General features: G+C 46.5%; 1 protein-coding gene and 2 long non-coding RNA genes across 3 annotated transcripts; all 3 read left to right on the top strand.

The window, feature by feature from the left end:
• The first annotated feature begins 1,287 nt into the window (after positions 1–1,287).
• On the top strand, positions 1,288–2,390 carry LOC124288502. The gene is made up of 3 exons (XR_006901468.1): positions 1,288–1,745; positions 1,968–2,050; positions 2,129–2,390. It is a non-coding gene; the product is annotated as an uncharacterized LOC124288502 (long non-coding RNA).
• Positions 2,391–2,400: 10 nt separating this feature from the next.
• Positions 2,401–4,718, top strand: LOC124288436. The gene is made up of 2 exons (XR_006901450.1): positions 2,401–2,444; positions 2,525–4,718. It is a non-coding gene; the product is annotated as an uncharacterized LOC124288436 (long non-coding RNA).
• A 1,851-nt stretch (positions 4,719–6,569) lies between these two features.
• LOC124288471 lies at positions 6,570–27,630 on the top strand. Its single transcript, XM_046724994.1, has 10 exons — positions 6,570–6,815; positions 7,957–8,245; positions 14,630–14,908; positions 15,524–15,673; positions 17,650–17,781; positions 18,104–18,240; positions 19,406–19,652; positions 21,617–21,712; positions 22,340–22,497; positions 27,143–27,630. The coding sequence occupies exons 1-10, from the start codon at positions 6,570–6,572 to the stop codon at positions 27,572–27,574; spliced, it is 2,166 nt and encodes a 721-aa protein (XP_046580950.1). The 3' UTR covers positions 27,575–27,630.
• Positions 27,631–27,834: the final 204 nt, after the last annotated feature.

Below are 27,834 nucleotides of genomic sequence, written 5' to 3' on the forward strand. Positions count from 1 at the left end.
CACAGTTAACTCAACACCCAGCATTCACAGTTGACTCAACACACTAAATTCACAGTTAACTCAACCCACTAAATTCACAATTAACTCAACACACAGAATTCACAGTTAACTCAGCACCCAGCATTCACAGTTGACTCAACACACTAAATTCACAGTTAACTCAACACACTAAATTCACAGTTTACTCAACACACTAAATTCACAGTTAACTCAACACCCAGCATTCACAGTTAAATCAACACACAGAATTCACAGTTAACTCAACACCCAGCATTCACAGTTAACTCAACACACTGAATTCCCAGTTAACGTAATACATGGAAATTGCCAGTTAACTCAACACCTAGAATTCTCAGTTCTCACACGTGCACTTCCCAGTTGACACACACACACACACACACACCAAAACACACACCAATTGACTGCACATGGTGATAGTGCCCAGGATTACCTGTTTTGTTATCTTGAAGTCAAGGCAGGTGCCCCTTTGTGTACTGCCAATAACCATAAGTGCCATTTTCTTACTGGTTCATTTTTTTTTTCATTGTTAGTAGTTTTACGCGGTATTTGTTTTATCACAGATAGTTGAATTTTTTGGTTTTTATGCTAAGTATTATTCAACTGACTTTGAATCTTGTTGTTTAATTGATAATTGATCAATTCTTGATGTCCTTGTTTTAGCAAAAAATTGTTTTATGCTTGAAAAGAAATCAGTACAGTTTGCAAGATAACACAGTCTGTTGGTTTATGTTCATATTAACTGTTTATTGGTGTTGCCTGTTTTCCAACTGTTATTTTATATGTTCATTTTGATATGGTATGGCTGTAAAAGCTGTAAAACAAAGCATGGTATGGCTGTAAAAACATCCATTATGGTATGGCTGTAAAACCATCCATCATGGTATGGCTGTAAAACCAAGCATGGTATGGCTGTAAAACAAAGCATGGTATGGCTGTAAAACAAAGCATGGTATGGCTGTAAAACCATCCATCATGGTATGGCTGTAAAACCATCCATCATCCCATGGCTGTTAAACCATCCATCATGGTATGCTACTGTAAAACCATCCGTAAAACAAAGCATGGTATGGCTGTAAAACCATCCGCATGGTATGGCTGTAAAACCATCCGTCATGGTATGGCTGTAAAACCATCCGTCATGGTATGGCTGTAAAACCATCTGTCATGGTATGGCTGTAAAACCATCCATCATGATATGGCTGTAAAACCATCCATCATGATATGGCTGTAAAACCATCCATCATGGTATGGCTGTAAAACCATCCATCATGGTATGGCTGTAAAACCATCCATCATGGTATGGCTGTAAAACCATCCATCATGGTATGGCTGTAAAACCATCCATCATGGTATGGCTGTAAAACCATCCATCATGGTATGGCTGTAAAACCATCCATCATGGTATGGCTGTAAAACCATGAAACATAAAGTGGGCCAGGAAGGTTATGTCTTAAGTTTATTTCTGCTGCATTTCAACAATTCCGATATGTATCACTCCGACAGGTCAGGGATGTCCTTAGACAAACATTTGGAAACCATAACTTTTACTGTTTGTGAAGGATGCTTAGTACTGGTCATTCCTTGTACAAGGTTGCAATCTGGAAAGGTTATGTGTCACACCAGGTCAAGGTCACGGTGAAGTCATTCCTTGTACAAGGTTACAATCTGGAAAGGTTATGTGTCACACCAGGTCAAGGTCACGGTGAAGTCATTCCTTGTACAAGGTTACAATCTGGAAAGGTTATGTGTCACACCAGGTCAAGGTCATGGTTAAGTCATTCCTTGTACAAGGTTACAATCTGGAAAGGTTATGTGTCACACCAGGTCAAGGTCACGGTGAAGTCATTCAAGGTTGTATCTGAAAGGTTACAATCTGGAAAGGTTATGTGTCACACCAGGTCAAGGTCACCAGGTCAAGTTCACGGTGAAGTCATTCCTTGTACAAGGTTACAATCTGGAAAGGTTATGTGTCACACCAGGTCAAGGTCACGGTGAAGTCATTCCTTGTACAAGGTTACAATCTGGAAAGGTTATGTCACAACCAGGTCAAGGTCACGGTGAACAGGTCAGGTGAAGTCATTCCTTGTACAATCTACAATCTGGAAAGGTTATGTGTCACACCAGGTCAAGGTCACGGTTAAGTCATTCCTTGTACAAGGTTACAATCTGGAAAGGTTATGTGTCACACCAGGTCAAGGTCACGGTGAAGTCATTCCTTGTACAAGGTTACAATCTGGAAAGGTTATGTGTCACACCAGGTCAAGGTCACGGTTAAGTCATTCCTTGTACAAGGTTACAATCTGGAAAGGTTATGTGTCACACCAGGTCAAGGTCACGGTTAAGTCATTCCTTGTACAAGGTTACAATCTGGAAAGATGTGTCACACCAGGTCATGGTCACGGTGAAGTCATTCCTTGTACAAGGTTGCAATCTGGAAAGGTTCTGTGTCACACCAGGTCAAGGTCACGGCTAAGTCACGGTGAAGTCATTCCTTGTGTACAAGGTTGCAATCTGGAAAGGTTATGTGTCACACCAGGTCATGGTCACGGTGAAGTCATTCCTTGTACAAGGTTGCAATCTGGAAAGGTTCTGTGTCACACCAGGTCATGGTCACGGTGAAGTCATTCCTTGTACAAGGTTGCAATCTGGAAAGGTTATGTGTCACACCAGGTCAAGGTCACGGTGAAGTCATTCCAAAAGGGTGTTTGCCATTTTCATTGCTTTGCCTATACAAACTACTGCTCATGTTTTGGTTTTATAGTTTTGAACTCTTGTGTATGATAAGTGCCAAAAATCTTGCAAAAGTCTGCATGACCTACTTTCATTATGAAGCAATGTCATTCAGTCTCCAAATTTTGCTAGCCAGTCGGGCTAGCTATGCCTGTAAGTTACTTGGCCACAAAATAATTTACTACCCCAAAATTTGAATGAAGAAAGTAAGCAAAAGATTGCAAAAATAGATGAGAATAAGATATTGTCAGCATGCCATGGGTTTCATCATTAAGCTGCTAATATGATGAACATTTTTATCAGGCCATAATCTTGGATGATTTAAGAAAGTGTTTTAACTTATGTCAGAGGGTAATGCAGATACAAAATGACCACATGAAAATTCACTAGCCAGTGACTGGAGACTTACTGGCCTGACTTGATCTTTACTAACCACGGGCAAGCGGGCCAGTGGCTCTTTCACACACCGATTTCATTGTGAAACCATGTGATGTTTGGCCATATAGCCTGCCACTGCCTTATGACCCAGGAAATCATTTTGGAAGGTCAAGGTCATCCTCCAAGTTAAGGCTTTACTTTGTTGACTGAAAAATGATTTCCTGTAAGTCATATTTCATGCTCAAGAGTGATCTCTCTGTAGGTCTGTCTCTGTGAAGGTCATGGGCAAAGTGTGCTTGACCTTTATGCTTAAAGATCCACTTAAGCCTGATGAATGTAGTGGTTGCATCGTTAGTATGGAAGTACATGTGGCCCTCCTCCACAGCATGTACTGTCTAACTCTCTCAGATCCACTTGGACAGAGAAGCTGAAAGTCCCTCTGATCACAGTTCCTGTATATGACTATTTGGAGCTGTATTCAGAAAGACATTCATGGTGACTGATCTAGTCAAAATGTCCTGTGATTCTCTCAAATTATGTCAAAATACAGTTTGGGGTATGTTAACACCTCTAACACTGCCAGGCCGAGGATGTGCACCTTTGACATGTCTTCTCCTGGTGTTGACATAAATTATTTTGATTTAAATTTTGAATTTCTTATTAAAACTTGAAACAGTTGTAGGGCATTTTTCCAGTCAGATAAGATCCATTATGTTAAGCAATGGAAATATAGTGCATTACAAAGATAGTCTAAAGTAGTACATTCATGTTCCTAAACATTCCACATTTATGACTATATCCTTTACTTGTTTATATATAGTTATGTTTGCAGCTAAGACTGTTTAGGCAAGAGTCAAGGTCATTAAACCAGAAACGGGACTTTGTGTGACAAATTTGCTGCATGTAACTTTCTTACTTGTGTTACATGGCATTTTCTGTTTCAAATTATTTCTGCTTTGGGTATGCATGTCAATGAAAAATATGTGCTTGCTAGATGTGCTTTGTTTTTGTTTGTTTGTTGTTTAACACGGATCATCAGAAGCACAATGTTGATGTATGAATGATAAGATATGGAAGGGCCTGTTTCTGTTGTTTTTTTCAAATAACCTTGACGGCTGATATGGACAATGGGATATTTGTGACAAATTCTTGTCAGACCTAATGTTGGTTTTGAAAACGTACTGACTCACTCACTCACTTGTCCATTGTTGAGAGGGACGGTGGGGTAGCCCAGTGGTTGAAGCGTTCGCTCATCACCACGATGGCCCAACTTAGATTCCCCACTTGGGTAAAATGTGTGAAGCCCATTTCTAATGTCCCCTGCCGTGATGTTGCTGGAATATTGCAATGTAAAAGCGACGTAAAACCAGACTCGCTCACTCACTCGCTCACCCATCAAGTTTCAGAGTGAGCTGGCCCTGATGCCATCCAGGACGGTGTCCTCTCACTCACAGCAATGTCTTTGTACATCCTTCAAGACAAATATCGGTGCAGTCAGTGTCATGTAAGGTTACAGGAATAGAGAGATTGTGTTTGAAGTAGTTACGGTTGATTTTTGTGATGAAAATAAAGTTAGTTTTGTTTTTCAACTTTTGTGAATCTGTTTCAGTTTGAAACATCATTGCACTAAACTGTTGATAAAAAAAAATGTCCACCAAACACACACAACATTCTATCCATACACTGACATAATACTGTTCATTGACAGGGCTTTAAAAATTTACATTTAATTATTATAAATCTGTAACTTGATTTATTTACTATATTCCTGATATACTGACGATGTGACTTAAAATTTTAACTCGCTCATTGACAAACCAGTGCAAGTATATGGCTAGTACATCTCAGTCAATTCATGAGCATCGATCTATGCCTTTGATGGCGTGTGAACCAAGTCCGCAAACCTGACCCGGCCGCGTCATACCAAAAAAGATGTTAAAATATTCTACTTGTTGGTCCCTGCCTGGCGCTCAGCATTAATGGGTACAACAAGGACTGGTCGGCTCGGAGTCAGTATAATGTGTCTGAGTGGGGTATTCATGCTTAACTGCGGCATGGTATCTCAGTGGGCTAGCACTATAAAACCTGTTGAAGTCTGGGCTTGTACAAGCAGCCACACATACACACGCGTGCACTTCTTCAAATGAGCGAAATATTCTTAAGTACGACGTTAAAGCCCATTTCACCTTCCCTCACCTCGATCACATGAGATTCCTCTTATGACAAGCATGGGTTGCTGATGATCTATTAGAGTAAGTAAGTGAGTGAGTTGAATTTTACGCCATACTCGGCAATATTCCAGCTATATGGCGGCGGTCTGTAAATAATCGAGTCTGGACCAGACAATCCACTGATCGACAGCATGAGCATCGACCTGCGCAACTGGGAATCGAGGACATGGGTCAACCAAGCCAACGAGCCTGACCACCCGATCCCGTTAGTCGCCTTGGAGCTTCACGACAATCATGGGTTACTGAAGGTTCATTCTATCCCGGACCTTCACGGCTGACCACCTGATCCCGTTAGTCACCTTGGAGCTTCACGCGTCAGAGAAATTTAGAACTTGCAGTAACATATTGAGAGTATGTACAAGTCCATCGTCAGAACATGCCAGTACATCGACAGATGCCTGTAGATTGGCCGAACCTGCGAGTGCATTGACAGGGCATATCAATACATCGACAGATGCCTGTAGATTGGCCGAACCTGCGAGTACATAGACAGGACATATCAATACATCAACAGCATGGTTGATGAGTGAGTTAAAATTTAATGTCACCTCGGCAATATTTCAGCCCTATAGAGTGACGAGAAAAAATGTACATGGTTTATGCTTGCCACAGAACAGTGTTACTGTCGCTGAGTGCAATTCACGTACAGAAGGCTTTGTGGGATTTCTCCTCCCGCTGAGAATTCTGACGTAAATTTAAAATGTCAGCAATCTCAGACCGTTGGGGTAAGGTTGTCATGACGTCCCTGAGTTTAGGGTGTCGGCGTGTACAAGATCCAGGCGTGATTCAGGGGGAGCCTACCAGATCAAACACAGTAGGCTGTGATATACGACATTTCAAACTATACAAACAGATTTACAATCTGATAAACGAGAGGAAACTAAGCGTTCGACGTCATGCAGTTGGGCTACGTGTACGGCTACCGTAACAGTGGCCACACCACAAACAGGGCCCGGTTTGTTCTGTCACCCAAATAGCCCCCGAACAATTAAGGGTTGTTTATCGTCTCTGTGAAATTGTCAAATAAACCAACTTATCTGCGGTTATACATCAACACTACCCCCGCCCTACATTGCGTCGTATCCAGCGAACACATGTCACTGGTGCCTTAGTAACTCACAATGATCCACCCACTCAAGCCCAGTCCACCCGAAACACCCGATATTTATACCCCAGCCTGCAGCCACCCCGGCAGACAGCGCCTGCACCATGGACGTTCGGTCTGGAGCTCTGCTGGTATTACTTGCCGTCGCGGTCGCTGGCCAGAACGTCGACCTGACTGTGTCGCCGGGGTCGAAGGGAAAAGACGTCGTGGAGACGGTGGTGGACAGGATCCGTAGTAACTGCATCTTTCCCGAGGATAGGCTCTTTCTCCGGCGTCTGGCTTATGCGGAGTCCAAAGATGGCCAAGACCCCAAGACGTACAGGAAAGACTACCATGGGGGAATCTGGCAGGTGCGTGCATCAGAATACATGAAACATCATCTCCGTTATATCGAGTCGTTGTTGTGTAAAATGAGAGTGTTTCTTGTGCACGTGTTTGAACAATGTACACGTTACGTGTCAATGTAATGGCGGACGAGGTGACCGATTGGCAGTCGCAGCATATATACATAAGGTCATTGAGATATGGCTCTGTATGTCATCTGACTTTAAGATGTATTGTAGTTGGTCAGTTCAGGGTCGCCGTAAACGATGACTCGGCTCCATGTCGGCTCCAGATAACAGCAGGGGACAACTAATGGCCAACTTATTATATAAGGGTCATGGCGTCACGGCGGATAGTCCTACTTGTTTATCAGATGAACCACGGAGTAAGATGCCCGTTGAAAGGGGAATAATATACATCGAAACCTCATGAACTTTATTTAATAGATGTTGGCATCAATAAATATTTCTCTTTTGTGTAATCTCTTCAAAATGCCTTTAAAAAAAATGAAAAATGATTCTGGAAGATCTCCTCAGTATGTGAGATGGTCCTGCCACGATCAGTTCCCTAACGTTGGGACCGCCTCCGTGGTGTTGTGGTTAGAGCGTCCGCCCGGAGAGTGGAAGGTCGCAGGTTCGATCCCCGACCGCGTCATACCAAAAGACGTTAAAATATGGTACTTGTTGGTCCCTGCCTGGCGTTCGGCATTAATGGGTACAACAAGGACTGGTCGGCTCGGAGTCAGTATAATGTGTCTGAGTTGGGTATTCATGCTTCACTGCGGCATGGTATCTCAGTGGGCTAGCACTATAAAACCAGCTTAAGTCTGGGCTAGTACAAGCAGCCGCACATACACATACACGCATGCACGTCGTCATATGAGCGAAATATTCTCAAGCACGATGTTAAACCCAATTTCACCCTACCTCACCTCACCTCACCTCACCCTAACGTTGGGGTGGTACAACATGGATTTCAAACCCTCGGTAACCACGGTAACCGAGATGTGCACTGCGAGCGTCTTATGTGTTGCAGCAGCCACCAGTGACGGACACCACGACCACATCGTTGTTAGCGTGGGCAGGCGGATACACTGGTACATACGTGTATGCATACATACAGACGCAGACAGGCGTTCTTATACTCATTCAATCCTTCACCCTCCAGGTTGACGAGGCGAAGTTTAACGCCACCAGACGCTGCCCGTTCATCGTGTTCGAGGAATGCTCCCTGATCGAGTCGTCCTTCAACATCACATGGCAGGATACCAAGTGGCAGGACCTGAGGAAGCCCTTGTACTCTGGTCTGGCAGCATCCCTCTACATGCTCATCAGGCTGGGCTTCATCAACACCATGCCCGGCGACTTGGTGGGGCAGGCCGACACGTGGTCACACTACTACCACCTCGGCAGCCCTGACTCCGACTTCATCAGTGCCGCCAACTCCGTCAAGGACGGTATGGAAGCTGTACATATCTTAGATGGAATACCGTAGGCCTGAGACACTAGCAAGGCTAAAAATCTGTTGAGAGTTCAAACTAAACAATAAAGTTGGCGTTATCAGCATTATTTAGTGATGGCGAAAGGGCTCTATCCTGGGTGGAGTAGTGTAGGCCTTATTTAGTGATGGCGAAAGGGCTCTATCCTGGGTGGAGTAGTGTAGGCCTTATTTAGTGATGGCGATAGGGCTCTATCAAGGGCTGAGTAGTGTAGGCCTTATTTAGTGATGACGATAGGGCTCTATCCAGGGTTGAGTAGTGTAGGCCTTATTTAGTGATGGCGATAGGACTCTATCCAGGGTAGAGTAGTGTAGGCCTTTTTTTAGTGATGACGATAGGGCTCTATCCAGGGTCGAGTAGTGTGGGCCTATTTAGTGATGGCGATAGGGCTCTATCCAGGGTAGAGTAGTGTAGGCCTTATTTAGTGATGGCGATAGGGCTCTATCCAGGGTAGAGTAGAGTAGGCCTTATTTAGTGATGACGATAGGGCTCTATCCAGGGTAGAGTAGTGTAGGCCTTTTTTTAGTGATCACGATAGGGCTCTATCCAGGGTAGAGTAGTGTAGACCTTATTTAGTGATGACGATAGGGCTCTATCCAGGGTTGAGTAGTGTAGGCCTTATTTAGTGATGGCGATAGGACTCTATCCAGGGTAGAGTAGTGTAGGCCTTTTTTTAGTGATGACGATAGGGCTCTATCAAGGGTAGAGTAGTGTAGGCCTTTTTAGTGATGGCGATAGGGCTCTATCCAGGGTAGAGTAGCGTAGGCCTTATTTAGTGATGGCGATAGGGCTCTATCCAGGGTGGAGTAGTGTAGGCCTTATTTAGTGATGGCGATAGGGCTCTATCCAGGGTTGAGAATCGAAGGCCTTATTTAGTGATGGCGATAGGTCTCAATCCAGGGTAGAGTAGAGTAGGCCTTATTTAGTGATGACGATAGGGCTCTATCCAGGGTAGCGTAGTGTAGACCTTATTTAGTGATGGCAATAGGGCTCTATCAAGGGTAGAGTAGTGTAGGCCTTATTTAGTGATGGCGATAGGGCTCTATCCAGGGTAGCGTAGTGAAGACCTTATTTAGTGATGGCAATAGGGCTCTATCAAGGGTAGAGTAGTGTAGGCCTTATTTAGTGATGGCGATAGGGCTCTATCCAGGGTGGAGTAGAGTAGGCCTTATTTAATGATGACGATAGGGCTCTATCCAGGGTAGCGTAGTGTAGACCTTATTTAGTGATGGCAATAGGGCTCTATCAAGGGTAGAGTAGTGTAGGCCTTATTTAGTGATGGCGATAGGGCTCTATCCAGGGTAGAGTAGAGTAGGCCTTATTTAGTGATCACGATAGGGCTCTATCCAGGGTAGCGTAGTGTAGACCTTATTTAGTGATGGCGATAGGGCTCTATCCATTGTAGAGTAGTGTAGGCCTTATTTAGTGATGGCGATAGGGCTCTATCCAGGGTAGAGTAGAGTAGGCCTTTATTTAATGATGACGATAGGGCTCTATCCAGGGTCGGGTAGTGTAGGCCTATTTAGTGATGGCGATAGGGCTCTATCCAGGGTAGAGTAGCGTAGGCCTTATTTAGTGATGGCGATAGGGCTCTATCCAGGGTGGAGTAGTGTAGGCCTTATTTAGTGATGGCGATAGGGCTCTATCCAGGGTTGAGAATCGAAGGCCTTATTTAGTGATGGCGATAGGACTCTATCCAGGGTAGCGTAGTGTAGGCTCTATTCAGTGATGGCGATTGGGCTCAATCCAGGGTTGAGTAGTGTAGGACATTTATGATGGAGGACTTAGTCGGTGATGGACGTTAGGCTCTCTCTATGGTTGAGGTGAGTAGGCCGCAGTGTGATGGAGGTTAGGCTCTCTGTATGGTTGAGGTGAGACGGCCGCAGTGTGATGGAGGTTAGGCTCTCTCTATGGTTGAGATGAGTAGGCTGCAGTGTGATGGAGGTTAGGCTCTCTCTATGGTTGAGGTGAGACGGCTGCTGTGTGATGGAGGTTAGGCTCTCTCTATGGTTGAGGTGAGACGGCTGCAATGTGATGGAGGTTAGGCTCTCTCTATGGTTGAGGTGAGACGGCCGCAGTGTGATGGAGGTTAGGCTCTCTCTATGGTTGAGGTGAGACGGCCGCAGTGTGATGGAGGTTAGGCTCTCTCTATGGTTGAGGTGAGTAGGCCGCAGTGTGATGGAGGTTAGGCTCTCTCTATGGTTGAGGTGAGACGGCTGCAATGTGATGGAGGTTAGGCTCTCTCTATGGTTGAGGTGAGACGGCCGCAGTGTGATGGAGGTTAGGCTCTCTCTATGGTTGAGGTGAGACGGCCGCAGTGTGATGGAGGTTAGGCTCTCTCTATGGTTGAGGTGAGACGGCTGCAATGTGATGGAGGTTAGGCTCTCTCTATGGTTGAGGTGAGTAGGCCGCAGTGTGATGGAGGTTAGGCTCTCTCTATGGTTGAGGTGAGACGGCTGCAGTGTGATGGAGGTTAGGCTCTCTCTATGGTTGAGGTGAGACGGCTGCAGTGTGATGGAGGTTAGGCTCTCTCTATGGTTGAGGTGAGACGGCTGCAGTGTGATGGAGGTTAGGCTCTCTCTATGGTTGAGGTGAGACGGCCGCAGTGTGATGGAGGTTAGGCTCTCTCTATGGTTGAGGTGAGACGGCTGCAGTGTGATGGAGGTTAGGCTCTCTCTATGGTTGAGGTGAGACGGTTGCAGTGTGATGGAGGTTAGGCTCTCTCTGTGGTTGAGGTGAGACGGCCGCAGTGTGATGGAGGTTAGGCTCTCTCTGTGGTTGAGGTGAGACGGCTGCAGTGTGATGGAGGTTAGGCTCTCTCTATGGTTGAGGTGAGACGGCTGCAGTGTGATGGAGGTTAGGCTCTCTCTATGGTTGAGGTGAGTAGGCTGCAATGTGATGGAGGTTAGGCTCTCTCTATGGTTGAAGTGAGTAGGCTGCAGTGTGATGGAGGTTAGGCTGTCTATGGTTGAGGTGAGTAGGCCGCAGTGTGATGGAGGTTAGGCTCTCTACGGTTGAGGCGAGTAGGCCTTAGTCTGTGATGGAGGTTAGGCTCTCTCTATGGTTGAGATGAGTAGGCCATAGTGTGATGGAGGTTATTCTGTCTATGGTTGAGGTGAGACGGCCGTAGTGTGATGGAGGTTAGGCTCTCTCTATGGTTGAGGTGATGTGTAGGCCGAGGTGTGATGGAGGTTAGGCTCTCTGTGGTTGAGATCAGACGACCGCAGTGTGATGGAGGTTAGGCTTTGTCTATGGTTGAGGTGAGTAGGCCGCTGTGTGATGGAGGTTAGGTTTTCTCTATGGTTGAGGTGAGACGGCCGCAGTGTGATGGAGGTTAGGCATTCGACATCCTTGAAAAATAATCGTGTACATTATCAGTCATCAGTTGTGGTTAAGATGAGTAGGCCGCAGTGTGAAGGGGGTTAGGCTCTCTCTATGGTTGAGGTGAGTAGGCCGCAGTGTGATGGAGGTTAGGCTCTCTCTATGGTTAGGATGAGTAGGCCGCAGTGTGATGGAGGTTAGGCTCTCTCTATGGTTGAGGTGAGTAGGCCGCAGTGTGATGGAGGTTAGGCTCTCTCTATGGTTGAGGTGAGACGGCCGCAGTGTGATGGAGGTTAGGCTCTCTCTATGGTTGAGGTGAGTAGGCCGCAGTGTGATGGAGGTTAGGCTCTCTGTATGGTTGAGGTGAGTAGGCCGCAGTGTGATGGAGGTTAGGCTCTCTGTATGGTTGAGGTGAGTAGGCTGCAGTGTGATGGAAGTTAGGCTCTCTGTATGGTTGAGGTGAGTAGGCCGCAGTGTGATGGAGGTTAGGCTCTCTCTATGGTTGAGGTGAGTAGGCCGCAGTGTGATGGAGGTTAAGCTCTCTGTATGGTTGAGGTGAGTAGGCCGCAGTGTGATGGAGGTTAGGCTCTCTCTATGGTTGAGGTGAGTAGGCCGCAGTGTGATGGAGGTTAGGCTCTCTGTATGGTTGAGGTGAGTAGGCCGCAGTGTGATGGAAGTTAGGCTCTCTGTATGGTTGAGGTGAGTAGGCTGCAGTGTGATGGAAGTTAGGCTCTCTGTATGGTTGAGGTGAGTAGGCTGCAGTGTGATGGAAGTTAGGCTCTCTCTATGGTTGAGGTGAGTAGGCCGCAGTGTGATGGAAGTTAGGCTCTCTGTATGGTTGAGGTGAGTAGGCTGCAGTGTGATGGAAGTTAGGCTCTCTGTATGGTTGAGGTGAGACGGCCGCAGTGTGATGGAGGTTAGGCTCTCTCTATGGTTGAGGTGAGACGGCCGCAGTGTGATGGAGGTTAGGCTCTCTGTATGGTTGAGGTGAGTAGGCCGCAGTGTGATGGAGGTTAGGCTCTCTCTATGGTTGAGGTGAGTAGGCCGCAGTGTGATGGAGGTTAGGCTCTCTCTATCTTTGGGGTGAGTAGGCCGCAGTGTGATGGAGGTTAGGCTCTCTCTATCTTTGGGGTGAGTACGCCGCAGTGTGATGGAGGTTAGGCTCTCTCTATGGTTGAGGTGAGACGGCCGCAGTGTGATGGAGGTCAGGCTCTCTCTATGGTTGAGGTGAGTAGGCCGCAGTGTGATGGAGGTTAGGCTCTCTCTATGGTTGAGATGAGTAGGCTGCAGTGTGATGGAGGTTAGGCTCTCTCTATGGTTGAGGTGAGTAGGCCGCAGTGTGATGGAGGTCAGGCTCTCTCTATGGTTGAGGTGAGTAGGCCGCAGTGTGATGGAGGTTAGGCTCTCTCTATGGTTGAGATGAGTAGGCCGCAGTGTGATGGAGGTTAGGCTCTCTCTATGGTTGAGGTGAGTAGGCCGCAGTGTGATGGAGGTTAGGCTCTCTCTATGGTTGAGGTGAGACGGCCGCAGTGTGATGGAGGTTAGGCTCTCTATGGTTGAGGTGAGTAGGCCGCAGTGTGATGGAGGTTAGGCTCTCTATGGTTGAGGTGAGACGGCCGCAGTGTGATGGAGGTTAGGCTCTCTCTATGGGTTGAGATGAGTAGGCCGCAGTGTGTGATGGAGGTTAGGCTCTCTCTATGGTTGAGGTGAGTAGGCCGCAGTGTGATGGAGGTTAGGCTCTCTCTATGGTTGAGATGAGTAGGCTGCAGTGTGATGGAGGTTAGGCTCTCTGTATGGTTGAGGTGAGTAGGCCGCAGTGTGATGGAGGTTAGGCTCTCTCTATGGTTGAGATGAGTAGGCTGCAGTGTGATGGAGGTTAGGCTCTCTCTATGGTTGAGGTGAGACGGCCGCAGTGTGATGGAGGTTAGGCTCTCTCTATGGTTGAGATGAGTAGGCTGCAGTGTGATGGAGGTTAGGCTCTCTGTATGGTTGAGGTGAGTAGGCCGCAGTGTGATGGAGGTTAGGCTCTCTCTATGGTTGAGGTGAGACGGCCGCAGTGTGATGGAGGTTAGGCTCTCTCTATGGTTGAGATGAGTAGGCCGCAGTGTGATGGAGGTTAGGCTCTCTCTATGGTTGAGATGAGTAGGCCGCAGTGTGATGGAGGTTAGGCTCTCTCTATGGTTGAGGTGAGACGGTTGCAGTGTGATGGAGGTTAGGCTCTCTCTATGGTTGAGATGAGTAGGCTGCAGTGTGATGGAGGTTAGGCTCTCTGTATGGTTGAGGTGAGTAGGCCGCAGTGTGATGGAGGTTAGGCTGTCTATGGTTGAGGTGAGTAGGCCGCAGTGTGATGGAGGTTAGGCTCTCTCTATGGTTGAGATGAGTAGGCTGCAGTGTGATGGAGGTTAGGCTCTCTCTATGGTTGAGGTGAGTAGGCTGCAGTGTGATGGAGGTTAGGCTCTCTCTATGGTTGAGGTGAGTAGGCCGCAGTGTGATGGAGGTTAGGCTCTCTCTATGGTTGAGGTGAGTAGGCCGCAGTGTGATGGAGGTTAGGCTCTCTCTATGGTTGAGGTGAGACGGCCGCAGTGTGATGGAGGTTAGGCTCTCTCTATGGTTGAGGTGAGTAGGCCGCAGTGTGATGGAGGTTAGGCTCTCTCTATGGTTGAGGTGAGTAGGCCGTAATGTGATTTAGGTTAGGATCCATATAGGGTTGAGTAGAATAGGCTTTAGCTGGTGAGATTAGTCCTCTGGATGTTAGACCCCCTCAGTGATGACTGGCGGGTTATATATAGAGCTGAGTTGCTCATGCCTTAAGCAATGATGCCTGTTGGACTTTATCTGAGGTTGAGTAGAGTAGATCTAAGTCAGCTGGGGTGCTGTTCATCGGGCTCATCTCAGACACTGATGGCTATGCCATCTTTTTGAAGGCTATGTTGACGTGGGGGTTAGTACTTGATAGCGATGGAATCTGTTACCAGGTACATACTGTAACTGTTATCTGATCCCCTTCTTCTTGTCCTGTAGACTGTAAAGGGCAGCTGGACCTGGCGTTTATCATCGACAGCAGCGGCAGCATCTACTTCACCGACTACATCACTATGCTCATGTTCATACAAAACATCACCAGGGCTCTCGACTTCGGCCCGGACGCCACCCGCTTCGCCGCCGTCGTTTACGGGACTGCGTCGCGGGTGTCCTTCTACTTTAACACGTACTCCAACAAGTCTGAAGTCGTTGATGCCATCGCGCGTATCAAGAAGGATGACGGCGGCACCCACACATTTGATGCCATTGATCTGGCCAGTAGGTTCATCAAGAACTGTCATAACGTATGGTGGTTCTTGTGTACTGTGTTGTAGAAAACAAAATAGAGGAATTAGAGTATCTGGGCGTGAATCACAACATTCACGTGCTTTCATATGTATAGTGAGTGAGTGCGTGAGTGAGTGAGCGAGCGAGCGAGAATCGAACTTATGTTTTCGGGGTGACGAGCGAACGCTTTAACCACTAGACTACCCTACCGCCACTACAGAAACATAGCAACAGGCAGCAACACGAGCCTAGATATGTCCACGATGTAATGAGAACAATGCTTCCCAGGGGAGGCGGGGTAGCCTAGTTCCTATAGCGGTTGCTCGTCACCCCGGACCCGGGCTCGATTCCCCACATGGATACAATGTCTGAAGCCCACTTCTGGTGTCCCCAGCCGTGTTAATGCTTGAAAATTGCTAAAAGAGGCGTAAACCTTATCTCACTCACTCCGAAGGCAAGGGTTCGATTGTCGACGTGGCTGCATCGTAGTTAGAAGTCCCGGTTAAACCTAAGTGACCCAGCTGGAAAACTGCTAAATGTGTCGCTCGCTCACCCATCGAAATCTCTTCAAACACAGCTTACTTCACAACACGTCTTCTGTTACAGCTGATCACGTGTTCGACTCCAGAAACGGGGCCAGACCAGATGTACCAAAGGTGGCCATTTTGTTGACTGACGGGGCGTCTAATGATTTCAGCCTCACCGTTGAAGCTGCAGAGAGGGCAAAGCGCAAGGGCATCATATTCTTCACCGTCGGTACGTTGCACTACATGATGCTGATTGACTTGTCAAAGGACGTCTTACTTGACAATGATGTCACAAAACATAAGGTGATCTGACCATGACCTGACCTCACAAGGAACTGACCCTGATCTGTATAATACTTCACCATGTAACCACGTCCACTGTCGCTTTCCGGGTATTCATATGATGCTGATTTACTGTGTTCCCGCCCACTTTCAGTCCCCCTAATCAGAGACGCTGATTGATTGTGTTCCCGCCCACTTTCAGTCCCCCTAATCAGAGACGCTGATTTATTGTGTTCCCGCCCACTTTCGGTGCCCCTAATCAGAGACGCTGATTTACTGTGTTCCCACCCACTTTCGGTGCCCCTAATCAGAGACGCTGATTTACTGTGTTCCCGCCCACTTTCAGTGCTCCTAATCAGAGACGCTGATTAACTGTGTCCCCGCTTACCTCGGTGTCCCTAATCAGAGACGCTGATTTACTGTGTCCCCGCCAACTTTCAGTGCCCCTAATCAGAGACGCTGATTTACTGTGTTCCCGCCCACTTTCGGTGCCCCTAATCAGAGACGCTGATTTACTGTGTTCCCGCCCACTTTCAGTGCCCCTAATCAGAGACGCTGATTACTGTGTCCCCCCTTACCTCGGTGTCCAGCATCAGAGACGCTGATTTATTGTGTTCTCGCTTACCTCGGTGTCCAGGATCAGAGACGCTGATTTATTGTGTTCTCGCTTACCTCGGTGTCCAGGATCAGAGACGCTGATTTATTGTGTTCCCGCCCACTTTCAGTCCCCCTAATCAGAGACGCTGATTTATTGTGTTCCCGCCCACTTTCAGTCCCCCTAATCAGAGACGCTGATTTATTGTGTTCCCGCCCACTTTCGGTGCCCCTAATCAGAGACGCTGATTTACTGTGTTCCCACCCACTTTCAGTGCCCCTAATCAGAGACGCTGATTACTGTGTCCCCCCTTACCTCGGTGTCCAGCATCAGAGACGCTGATTTATTGTGTTCTCGCTTACCTCGGTGTCCAGGATCAGAGACGCTGATTTATTGTGTTCTCGCTTACCTCGGTGTCCAGGATCAGAGACGCTGATTTATTGTGTTCCTGCCCACTTTCAGTCCCCCTTATCAGAGACGCTGATTTATTGTGTTCCCGCCCACTTTCGGTGCCCCTAATCAGAGACGCTGATTTACTGTGTTCCCACCCACTATCGGTGCCCCTAATCAGAGACGCTGATTTACTGTGTTCCCGCCCACTTTCAGTGCCCCTAATCAGAGACGCTGATTAACTGTGTCCCCGCTTACCTCGGTGCCCCTAATCAGAGACGCTGATTTACTGTGTCCCCGCCAACTTTCAGTGCCCCTAATCAGAGACGCTGATTTACTGTGTTCCCGCCCACTTTCGGTGCCCCTAATCAGAGACGCTGATTTACTGTGTTCCCGCCCACTTTCAGTCCCCCTAATCAGAGACGCTGATTTATTGTGTCCCCTCCCACTTTTGGTGCCCCTAATCAGAGACGCTAATTTATTGTGTTCCCACCCACTTTCAGTCCCCCTAATCAGTGACGCTGATTAACTGTGTCCCCGCCCCCTTTCAGTGCCCCTAATCAGTGACGCTGATTTATTGTGTTCCCGCCCACTTTCGGTGTCCTTAATCAGAGACGCTGATTTACTGTGTCCCCTCCCACTTTCAGTGCCCCTAATCAGAGACGCTGATTACTGTGTCCCCGCTTACCTCAATGTCCAGGATCAGAGACGCTGATTTATTGTGTTCCCGCCCACTTTCGGTGCCCCTAATCAGAGACGCTGATTTATTGTGTTCCCACCCACTTTCAGTCCCCCTAATCAGTGACGCTGATTAACTGTGTCCCCGCTCCCTTTCAGTGCCCCTAATCAGAGACGCTGATTTACTGTGTCCCCTCCCACTTTCAGTGCCCCTAATCAGAGACGCTGATTTACTGTGTTCCCGCCCACTCTTTCTGCAGGTATCGGCTCCATCAACCGACGAGAGCTGCAGGCTGTAGCCTCGGACCCCAACTGTACGCATGTGTTCGTCCTGGAGAACTTCTCAGAGATCGACAGTCTCCTCAATGAGATGAGGAAAGGTTCCTGCTCAGGTGAGACACTGACAGCTGTAGTATTTTAACACAATGGCCAGTTTCGGTAGCCTGTAAATGAGTTCAATCAGGTGAGACACTGACAGCTGTAGTATTTTAACACGATAGCCAGTTTCGGTAGCCTGTAAATGAGTTCAATCAGGTGAGACACTGACAGATGTAATATGTTAACACAATAGCCAGTTTCGGTAGCCTGAAAGTGATTAATACCATAAACAACAAGCAGGGCGGTCTGGAAAACTTCACGACTTCAGATTTAGTCGTCTTAAGTACAAGCTCAAGGAATTGGGAACGTTTGTCAGACTGAATTTGAACATTTCAGCTCCCATCGTCTATAGCAACATCACCATGAACGCCAACACAACGATCGTCAAGCAACTCATGCCCAACATCACCGAGAAGACCACCATCAAGATTGATCACGAGTGGCACTTTCAGTCCGGAGGGGGAGATGTTGTGGTAGGTTCTGGTGTTTATGTCCCGGAGTGTTGTGTTTGGGGTAGGGGGTGGAGATGTTGTAGGTGCACGTGTTTATGTCGCGGAGTGTTGGGTTCGGGGTGGGGGTGGAGATGTTGTGGTAGGTTCTGGTGTTTATGTCCCGGAGTGTTGGGGTGGGGGATGGGGAGTGTAGATGATGTGGTAGGTGCACGTGTTTATGTCCCGGAGTGTTGGGTTTGGGGTAGGGGTGTGTGGGGATGTTGTGGTAGGTTCTGGTGTTTATGTCCCGGAGTGTTGGGGTGGGGGTGGGGTGTTGTGGTAGGTTCTGGTGTAGGTCCCGGAGGTCCCGGAGTGTTGATATGTGGTAGGTGTTTGGGGTAGGGGTGGGGTGGAGATGTTGTGGTAGGTGCACGTGTTTATATCCCGGAGTGTTGGGTTCGGGGTGGGGGTGGAGATGTTGTGGTAGGTTCTGGTGTTTATGTCCCGGAGTGTTGGGGTCGGGGGTGGGGGGTGGAGATGTAGTGGTAGGTAATGGTGTTTATGTCCCGGAGAGTTGGGGTGGGAGTGGGATGTCGTGTTTGTTAGGTTGCAGTGGTGTTCACGTCTAAAAGAAATTCAGGTTGATGTCCCAGTTGCCAGATCGATGTATGACGTGATTATAATCACTCAGTTCGAGCAAATGTCATGAAACCATTATTTCCATGGCCCTATTATTTTATGAGTATTAATAAAACAAAATTCCCTCGATCATGTGGGGAATCGAACCCTGGTCTTCGGCGTGAAGGGCGAACACCTTAACCAATAGGCTACCTCGCCGACCCACCCAATGGCAACTGGAGATGTCATTTCTGAGGAGCGTTTCTTGATCACTTATCAGCTTGTATAAATTAAACCGCAAGGGAAATGTTAATTCGAAAAACACGACTGAGCTAATCCTTAGAACTAGCGGGCGGTGGGGTAGTCAAGTGGTTAAAGCGTTGGCTCGTCACGCCGAAGACCCGGGTTCGAATCCCCACATGGGTACAATGTGTGAAGCCCATTTCTGGTGTCCCCGCCGTGATGTTGCTGGAATATTGCTAAAAGCGGCGTAAAACCAAACTCAGTCAGTCAGTCAGCCTTAGAACTAAATACCATTACTTTCATGCTGCTATTCACACTCTTTATCAATTGTCCTTGACCTTGACAGAAGGCGGAAGTGACGTGTGGTATCCTGGATATCTACACGTCATTTGAGACACCCAATCCCGGCCCAGCTTTCTTTAACCACAAGTTCTCTGCTACCGACGGCCAGCCGGCCATCATCTCCCTGGGCGCCTCCCATGACGGCAGGCCCCTCTACGTCACCATCATCGGCACCAAACTTCCCGACTCCGCCTCGGGGCTCCTTAAATGCCAGGACGCCAAGTACTCAGTGTCTGTAGACAAGAAGCTAGGTAATTCAGCACTCCAGTATGCTGCGTGATGGTTGTGATTTTGTAAATGGTTGGCTGCATCATGTATGAAGACCTCCTCTCCGGATGGCACCTTGCTTTGTACAAGAACTCAGTCAGTAATACAACACACTTGATATGCATGTGCAACTTCTATATTATTTACACACGACGTTTCTAGGCTAATACGTGCCCCTTCAGCAGGAGAATGGCAGTCAGTAGTTACAGAAGTATACATAGTACGTACAGGAAGTCACAGAGTTGTGGCACATACTATATATACTCTATATACCTCTGTAACCATACAACTCTGTGGCTTCCTGTAATACTCTATATCCCTCTGTAACTATACAACTCTGTGGCTTCCTGTAATACTCTATATACCTCTGTAACCATACAACTCTGTGGCTTCCTGTAATACTCTAGTACCTCTGTAACTATACAACTCTGTGGCTTCCTGTAATACTCTATATCCCTCTGTAACTATACAACTCTGTGGCTTCCTGTAATACTCTGTATCCCTCTGTAACTATACAACTCTGTGGCTTCTTGTAATACTCTATATACCTCTGTAACCATACAGCTCTGTTGCTTCCTGTAATACTCTATATCACTCTGTAACTATACAACTCTGTGGCTTCCTGTAATACTCTATATCCCTCTGTAACTATACAACTCTGTGACTTCCTGTAATACTCTATATCCCTCTGTAACTATACAACTCTGTGACTTCCTGTAATACTCTATATCCCTCTGTAACCATACAACTCTGTGGCTTCCTGTAATACTCTAGTACCTCTGTAACTATACAACTCTGTGGCTTCCTGTAAGACTCTATATACCTCTGTAACTATACAACTCTGTGGCTTCCTGTAAGACTCTATATCCCTCTGTAACTATACAACTCTGTGGCTTCCTGTAAGACTCTATATACCTCTGTAACTATACAACTCTGTGGCTTCCTGTAAGACTCTATATACCTCTGTAACTATACAACTCTGTGGCTTCCTGTAATACTCTATATACCTCTGTAACTATACAACTCTGTGGCTTCCTGTAAGACTCTATATACCTCTGTAACTATACAACTCTGTGGCTTCCTGTAAGACTCTATATCACTCTGTAACTATACAACTCTGTGGCTTCCTGTAAGACTCTATATCACTCTGTAACTATACAACTCTGTGGCTTCTTGTAAGACTCTATATCCCTCTGTAACTATACAACTCTGTGGCTTCTTGTAAGACTCTATATACCTCTGTAACTATACAACTCTGTGGCTTCCTGTAAGACTCTATATCACTCTGTAACTATACAACTCTGTGGCTTCCTGTAAGACTCTATATACCTCTGTAACTATACAACTCTGTGGCTTCCTGTAAGACTCTATATCACTCTGTAACTATACAACTCTGTGGCTTCCTGTAATACTCTATATCCCTCTGTAACTATACAACTCTGTGACTTCCTGTAAGACTCTATATACCTCTGTAACTATACAACTCTGTGGCTTCCTGTAAGACTCTATATACCTCTGTAACTATACAACTCTGTGGCTTCCTGTAAGACTCTATATCCCTCTGTAACTATACAACTCTGTGGCTTCTTGTAAGACTCTATATACCTCTGTAACTATACAACTCTGTGGCTTCCTGTAATACTCTATATACCTCTGTAACTATACAACTCTGTGGCTTCCTGTAAGAATCTATATCCCTCTGTAACTATACAACTCTGTGGCTTCCTGTAAGACTCTATATCACTCTGTAACTATTGACTGCTATTCACCTGATAAAGGGACAAGTATTAGCCCAGAAACGTCGTGTGTAAATACTGAAGAAGTTGCACATCCATATCAAGTGTGTTGTATTACCCTACCAACTTCTAAATGCCCATCAAACATCTCCTAGTCAGTAGTGGACAGAGGGCCTACATTGGTTGTGGTACATGTCTGTTGTGTGTTGCAGACATCCAAATACTGTGCAGGGAAAACGGTGTGTTAAGAAACTGCACGAAACAGGACTACATCCATGCAGAGGTGAAGACTCTCATCTGTGACGGCAGTACGTATAAATAGGTTATGTGTGACTCATCTGTGACTACAGTACGTATCAATATATCATGTGTGACTCATCTGTGACACCAGTACGTATCAATATATCATGTGTGACTCATCTGTGACACCAGTACGTATCAATATATCATGTGTGACTCATCTGTGACACCATTACGTATCAATATATCACGTGTGACTCATCTGTGACATCAGTACGTATCAATATATCATCTGTGCCAACAGTACGTATCAACATATTATGTATGACTCATCTGTGCATTTCTCAACAGCTCACTACGTAGTTAATGGTTCATGGCAGTGGGGTGCCCCCCACGTGTCAGTGGTGTGTTTTCGGGGAGCGCACTGTGGGTAGCTATATCCGCCGTCGGCGCCATACCAACAGATTTCAAAAGATGATACTTATTCTGTTAGAAGTTGCAAGCAATAGGAATGACACGTCTTTATGGATGATCAGCTTCTTTATCGTACAATAGCAACGTTACGGTAAAGCTATTTCTACCGTGTTGAAGCATGGAGTGGTGAATGGATGGATGCACACACCTGTCGCCACCTAATCGCACCTAACATCGCAGTTGTCTCCCCTGTTTTTCAAACTTATATCTGATCATTCCAGATACCTGGGGCGACCTCGCCAACCCCTGCACCCCCGACAGCATCAACAACGGCGTGTTCGTCCACCCTCACCCGTTTGACTCCAGCATGTTCATCAAGTGCGACCTGACCGGGAAGATGTATGTCACCATGTGCCCCGGCCACGACATCTTCAACAAGGTGAACGGCGTGATGGACGGCCCCTGTCCCACAGGCCCTCGTGTCTTTGCGAAGATTAAAGATTTGAAAAACAAGATTGTTTTATGATGACCCCCGACTCGAAATACTCCACAGTACAATACATAGTGACAAGGCCGGACACTTCGGTGTACCCCGTCCGCCTGCTTTGCCGATCGCTACGCTATCATCGCATGTAATCGATGAAAACTTAATGTAAACATAATCATGGATGATTGGAGTATCGATCACCACTCATGACACCTACCAATTCTTTATTGTTATTTCTGCAAGTCGACAGAAACCCGATTTGACCCTCAACTAAACGATCTGGACACAAATGGATGACGATATATCCGCACAAAACGGGTGTGTGGTCGAAGCAAGCCCTCTGGTTGGTTGATGTTTGTTAAGGAGACATTTACAGCTGATGCTTTCTTTTGAGCAACCATTGCTCAAAAAATGTTCTAACATTAAGCAGTCAATGAAAGAAAAATTGCCGCGAATGTATAAAGAATGTGCAGATTTGCAAGCGTTGACCAATCACGAGTCGGGGGTCATCTAAAAAATGTATTTATTTTTTTAATCTTTAATCTTCTCAAAGACACGAGGGCCTGAGACCTGTCCCTGCTTCCACAGGAGTGTCTGAATTTGTTCTTGGAGTAGATTTGTGGAGCTGGACCTAACACAGATCGGACCAAAAAAATCACTTGATTTTCGAAGAGAAAATCGAAGTGTTTGATAAACGCTGCCATGTCATCCTGCCCATGTATAATAGTCTGATGTAAAGTCAGTGAAAGCTCGCTTCAAGGATGTAACAGTATTGTAACGTCACATTACTTTTTCCAGAACCCGTGAAGATCCGAATTAGAACTGATCTTCAGTAACCTTCTTCAGTGCTTCTTACAGACCGCCGACATATAACTGGAATATTGTTGAGTGCGGCGTAAAACTAAACTCACTCACTCGCTTTTTCCAGAACGTCATGGTGTTTAGGACTAAGATCATAACAGAAATATACTCTCCCAAAAAAGAAACGCATCATGAAAATAGCAATTTCATGTAGCAATGAATTAAAACGTGATTCATTTCACAAAAGGTTTTCCTCTGTTTATGAGTCCTATGGTGTTTATGTTTTGAAACATCACAACAAAACGCACCAACCGGAAAATACCCGTATTTAACAGCATGATTTTCAATTTCGGCGTGTATTGTCACAGAATACACAATTCACATACACATACACACGCATGCACGTCGTCTTATGAGCGAAACATTCTCAAGCACGACGTTAAACCCAATTTCACCTCACCTCACCTCAAACTGACTTTCCTCGAGTGCCAAAGACGGATAAGTCTGCATTCCCAGTGTGCAATTTCGCTATATTTCATTGATTCATAAAGCCTACAAGATGTTTCAAAATAAACATAAAAATACAGTTGAAATTCCTATATGCGTTTCTTTTTGGGAGTGTATATAAACGTCTCATCAATCTGAACACTGCTATAGTACAGTATTATGGGTGTGATAGTCACATCAAATCATCACACGAATTCTTCCTGATCACGTGGTCATCTGCACGTCGCATTTCTTCTTCAGTATGTCTGGGTGGATTCAGGGTAGGTGGTGTTTGTCTGGGTTGATTCAGGGTAGGTAGTGTATGTCTAGGTGGATTCAGGGCAGGTAATTTATGTGTGCGTGGATTCAGGGTAAGTAATGTATGTCTAGGTGGATTCAGGGCAGGTAATGTATGTCTAGGTGGATTCAGGGCAGGTAATTTATGTGTGCGTGGATTCAGGGTAAGTAATGTATGTGTGGGTGGATTCAGGGCAGGTAGTGTATGTGTGGGTGGATTCAGGGCATGTGTGGGTGGATTCATGGGTAGGATGTGTTTGTCTGTGTGGATTCAGGGTAGGTAATATATGTTTGGGAAGATTCAAGGAAGGTAATGTATGTCTTGGTGTATTCAGGGTAGGTGGTGTTTGTCAGGGTGGATTCAAGGAAGGTCATGTATTTCTTGGTGGATTCAGGGTAGGTAACGTGTGTCTTGGTGTATTCAGGGTAGGTGGTGTTTGTCAGGGTGGATTCAGGCTAGTTAATGTATGTCTGGCTGGATCGAGGGTAGGTAATGTATGTCTGGGTGGATTTAGGGTAGGTGGTATTTGTCAGGGTGGATTCAGGGTAGGTGGTGTTTCTCAGGATGGATTCACGGTAGTTAATGTATGTTGGATGGATTCAGGGTAGGTAATGTATGTCTGGGTGGATTCAGGGTAGGTAATGTATGTCAGGGTGGACTCAGGGAAGGTAATGTATGTCTGGGTGGATTCAGGGTAGGTAATATATGTCTGGGTGGATTCAGGGCAGGTAGTGTATGTCTGGGTGGATTCAGGGTAGGTAATTTATGTTTGGGTGGACTCAGGGTAGCTAATGTATGTCTGGGTGGATTCAGGGCAGGTAATGTATATCTGGGTGGATTCAGGATAGGTAATGTATGTCTGGGTGGATTCAGGGACGGTAATGTATGTGTGGGTGGATTCAGGGTAGGTAGTGTATGTGTGGGTGGATTCATGGTAGGTCATGTATGTCAGGGTGGATTCAGAGTAGGTGGTGTATGTCTGGGTGGATTCAGGGCAGGTAATGTATGTCTGGGTGGATTCAGGGTAAGTAATGTATGTCTGGATGGATTCAGGGATGGTAGTGTATGTGTGGGTGGATTCATGGTAGGTAATATATTTCTAGGTGGGTTCAGGGCAGGTGATGCATGTCTGGGTAGATTCAGGGTAAGTAATGTATGTCTGGATGGATTCAGGGAAGGTAGTGTATGTGTGGGTGGATTCATGGTAGGTAATATATTTCTAGGTGGGTTCAGGGTAAGTAATGTATGTCTTGGTGGATTCAGGGTAGTGGATGTTTGTCTGGGTGGATTCAGGGCAGGTAGTGTATGTCTGGGTGGATTTAGGGTAGGTATTGTCTATCTGGGTGGATTCAGTGTAGGTAATGTATGTTTGGGTGGATTCAGGGTAGGTAATGTTTGTCTGGGTGGATTCAGGGTTAGTAATGTATGTCATGGTGGATTCAGGGTAGGTAATGTATGTCTTGGTGGATTCAGGGCAGGTAGTGTATGTCTGGGTGGATTCAGGGTAGGTAATGCATGTGTGGGTGGATTCATGGGTAGGTAATGTTTGTCTGTGTAGATTCAAGGAAGGTAATGTATGTCTTGGTGTATTCAGGGTAGGTGGGGTTTGTCAGGGTGGATTCAAGGTAGGTAATGTATTTCTTGGTGGAGTCAGGGTAGGTAACGTGTGTCTTGGTGGAGTCAGGGTAGGTGGTGTTTGTCAGGGTGGATTCAAGGTAGGTCATGTATTTCTTGGTGGAGTCAGGGTAGGTAACGTGTGTCTTGGTGTATTCAGGGTAGGTGGTGTTTGTCAGGGTGGATTCAGGCTAGTTAATGTATGTCTGGCTGGATCGAGGGTAGGTAATGTATGTCTGGGTGGATTTAGGGTAGGTGGTATTTGTCAGGGTGGATTCAGGGTAGGTGGTGTTTCTCAGGATGGATTCACGGTAGTTAATGTATGTTTGGGAAGATTCAACGTAGGTTATGTATGTCAGGGTGGATTCGGGGTAGGTGATGTTTGTCTGGGTGGATTCAGGGTAGGTAATGTATGTTTGGGAAGATTCAAGGTAGGTAATGTATTTCTTGGTGGATTCAAGGTAGGTAATGTGTGTCTGGGTGGATTCAGGGTAGGTGGTGTTTGTCAGGGTGGATTCAGGGTAGGTAATGTATGTCTGGGTGGATTCAAGGTAGGTAATGTGTGTCTTGGTGGATTCAGGGTAGGTGTTATTTGTCAGGGTGGATTCAGGGTAGGTGGTGTTTCTCAGGATGGATTCAGGGTAGTTAATGTATGTTTTGGACGATTCAACGTAGGTAATGTGTGTCTGGGTGGAATCGGGGTAGGTGGTGTATGTCTGGGTGGATTAAGGGGTAGGTAATGTATGTTTGGGAAGATTCAAGGTAGGTAATGTATTTCTTGGTGGATTCAAGGTAGGTAATGTGTGTCTGGGTGGATTCAGGGTAGGTGGTGTTTGTCAGGGTGGATTCAGGGTAGGTAATGTATGTCTGGGTGGATTCAAGATAGGTAATGTGTGTCTTGGTGGATTCAGGGTAGGTGTTATTTGTCAGGGTGGATTCAGGGTAGGTGGTGTTTCTCAGGATGGATTCAGGGTAGTTAATGTATGTTTTGGACGATTCAACGTAGGTAATGTGTGTCTGGGTGGAATCGGGGTAGGTGGTGTATGTCTGGGTGGATTAAGGGGTAGGTAATGTATGTTTGGGAAGATTCAAGGTAGGTAATGTATTTCTTGGTGGATTCAATACAGGTAATGTGTGTCTGGCTCGGATTCAGGGTAGGAGGTGTTTGTCAGGGTGGATTCAGGGTAGGTAATGTATGTCTGGGTGGATTAAGGGTAGGTAATGTATGTCTGGGAGGATTCAAGGTAGGTAATGTGGGTCTGGGTGGATTCAGGGTAGGTGGTGTTTGTCAGGGTGGATTCAGGGTAGGTAATGTATGTTTTGGAAGATTCAGTTAAGGTAATGTATGTCTGGGTGGATTCAGGGTAGGTAATAAAGGAAAGGTGTTCTCTGTTTCAGGAAACTATGTCGTGTGGGTTTGCAAGCGTTTCCGTCCAGAGCGGGGGCACACTCCTCCCCTCCAACATCCAGAATCCCTGCACACCCCAGATGATACAGAAGGACGAATTCTTCTTCCCCTACCCCCAGGAGAAACACACGTTTATCCACTGTGACGTGTGGGGCGGTGCCTGGGTACAGCACTGCGACACCAACTTCCTCTGGAACGACATCGCGAAGACGTGCGTGGCCGACTTCCTCCATGAGTTCGACCCGTCCACACCCCAGCCTGTCACTGTCCACAACCCATGTGTGGCGGGGTCTGCTATTATGTTCTACCCACATCCTGACCAGTCCAAGTTTATACATTGTGACGTGGCAGGCAACTATTGGGTACAGTCGTGTCCTCTGGGCATGCGCTATGAGCCCACTGCCTACGTGTGTGTCACGTAAAGAAGGCGATTTAATTGTCGGTAATATGCTCCTGTCAATAAATATAAAATCCCTGATTTCGTGTCAATGTCAATTTATTGCGTGTTATACAAATTACCAACATCGTGAGGTACGTGACGACTCTAAATGTCACGTGAACAATGAACACGTGAACAGAATTAAATAGGCTCAGGCTGTGCAGCGCCTCAATATTAACATATGTTGAATAGGAAAAATCCACCGAAATGTTATTATGTACATGCAAGCAGAAGAGTGACAGT

Source organism: Haliotis rubra, unplaced genomic scaffold (genome assembly GCF_003918875.1).
Source record: "Haliotis rubra isolate DU_JTF1 unplaced genomic scaffold, ASM391887v1 Scf1110, whole genome shotgun sequence".
NCBI lineage: Eukaryota > Metazoa > Mollusca > Gastropoda > Lepetellida > Haliotidae > Haliotis > Haliotis rubra.

What these genes read in the sequence shown, in the direction of transcription:
- LOC124288471 (XM_046724994.1), top strand. Translation starts at nt 6,570, where the DNA reads ATGGACGTTCGGTCTGGAGCTCTGCTGGTATTACTTGCCGTCGCGGTC. An exon ending in ACCATGGGGGAATCTGGCAG is followed by an intron (nt 6,816 to 7,956) that starts GTGCGTGCATCA and finishes TTCACCCTCCAG; the next exon opens with GTTGACGAGGCGAAGTTTAA. An exon ending in CATCATATTCTTCACCGTCG is followed by an intron (nt 15,674 to 17,649) that starts GTACGTTGCACT and finishes CTCTTTCTGCAG; the next exon opens with GTATCGGCTCCATCAACCGA.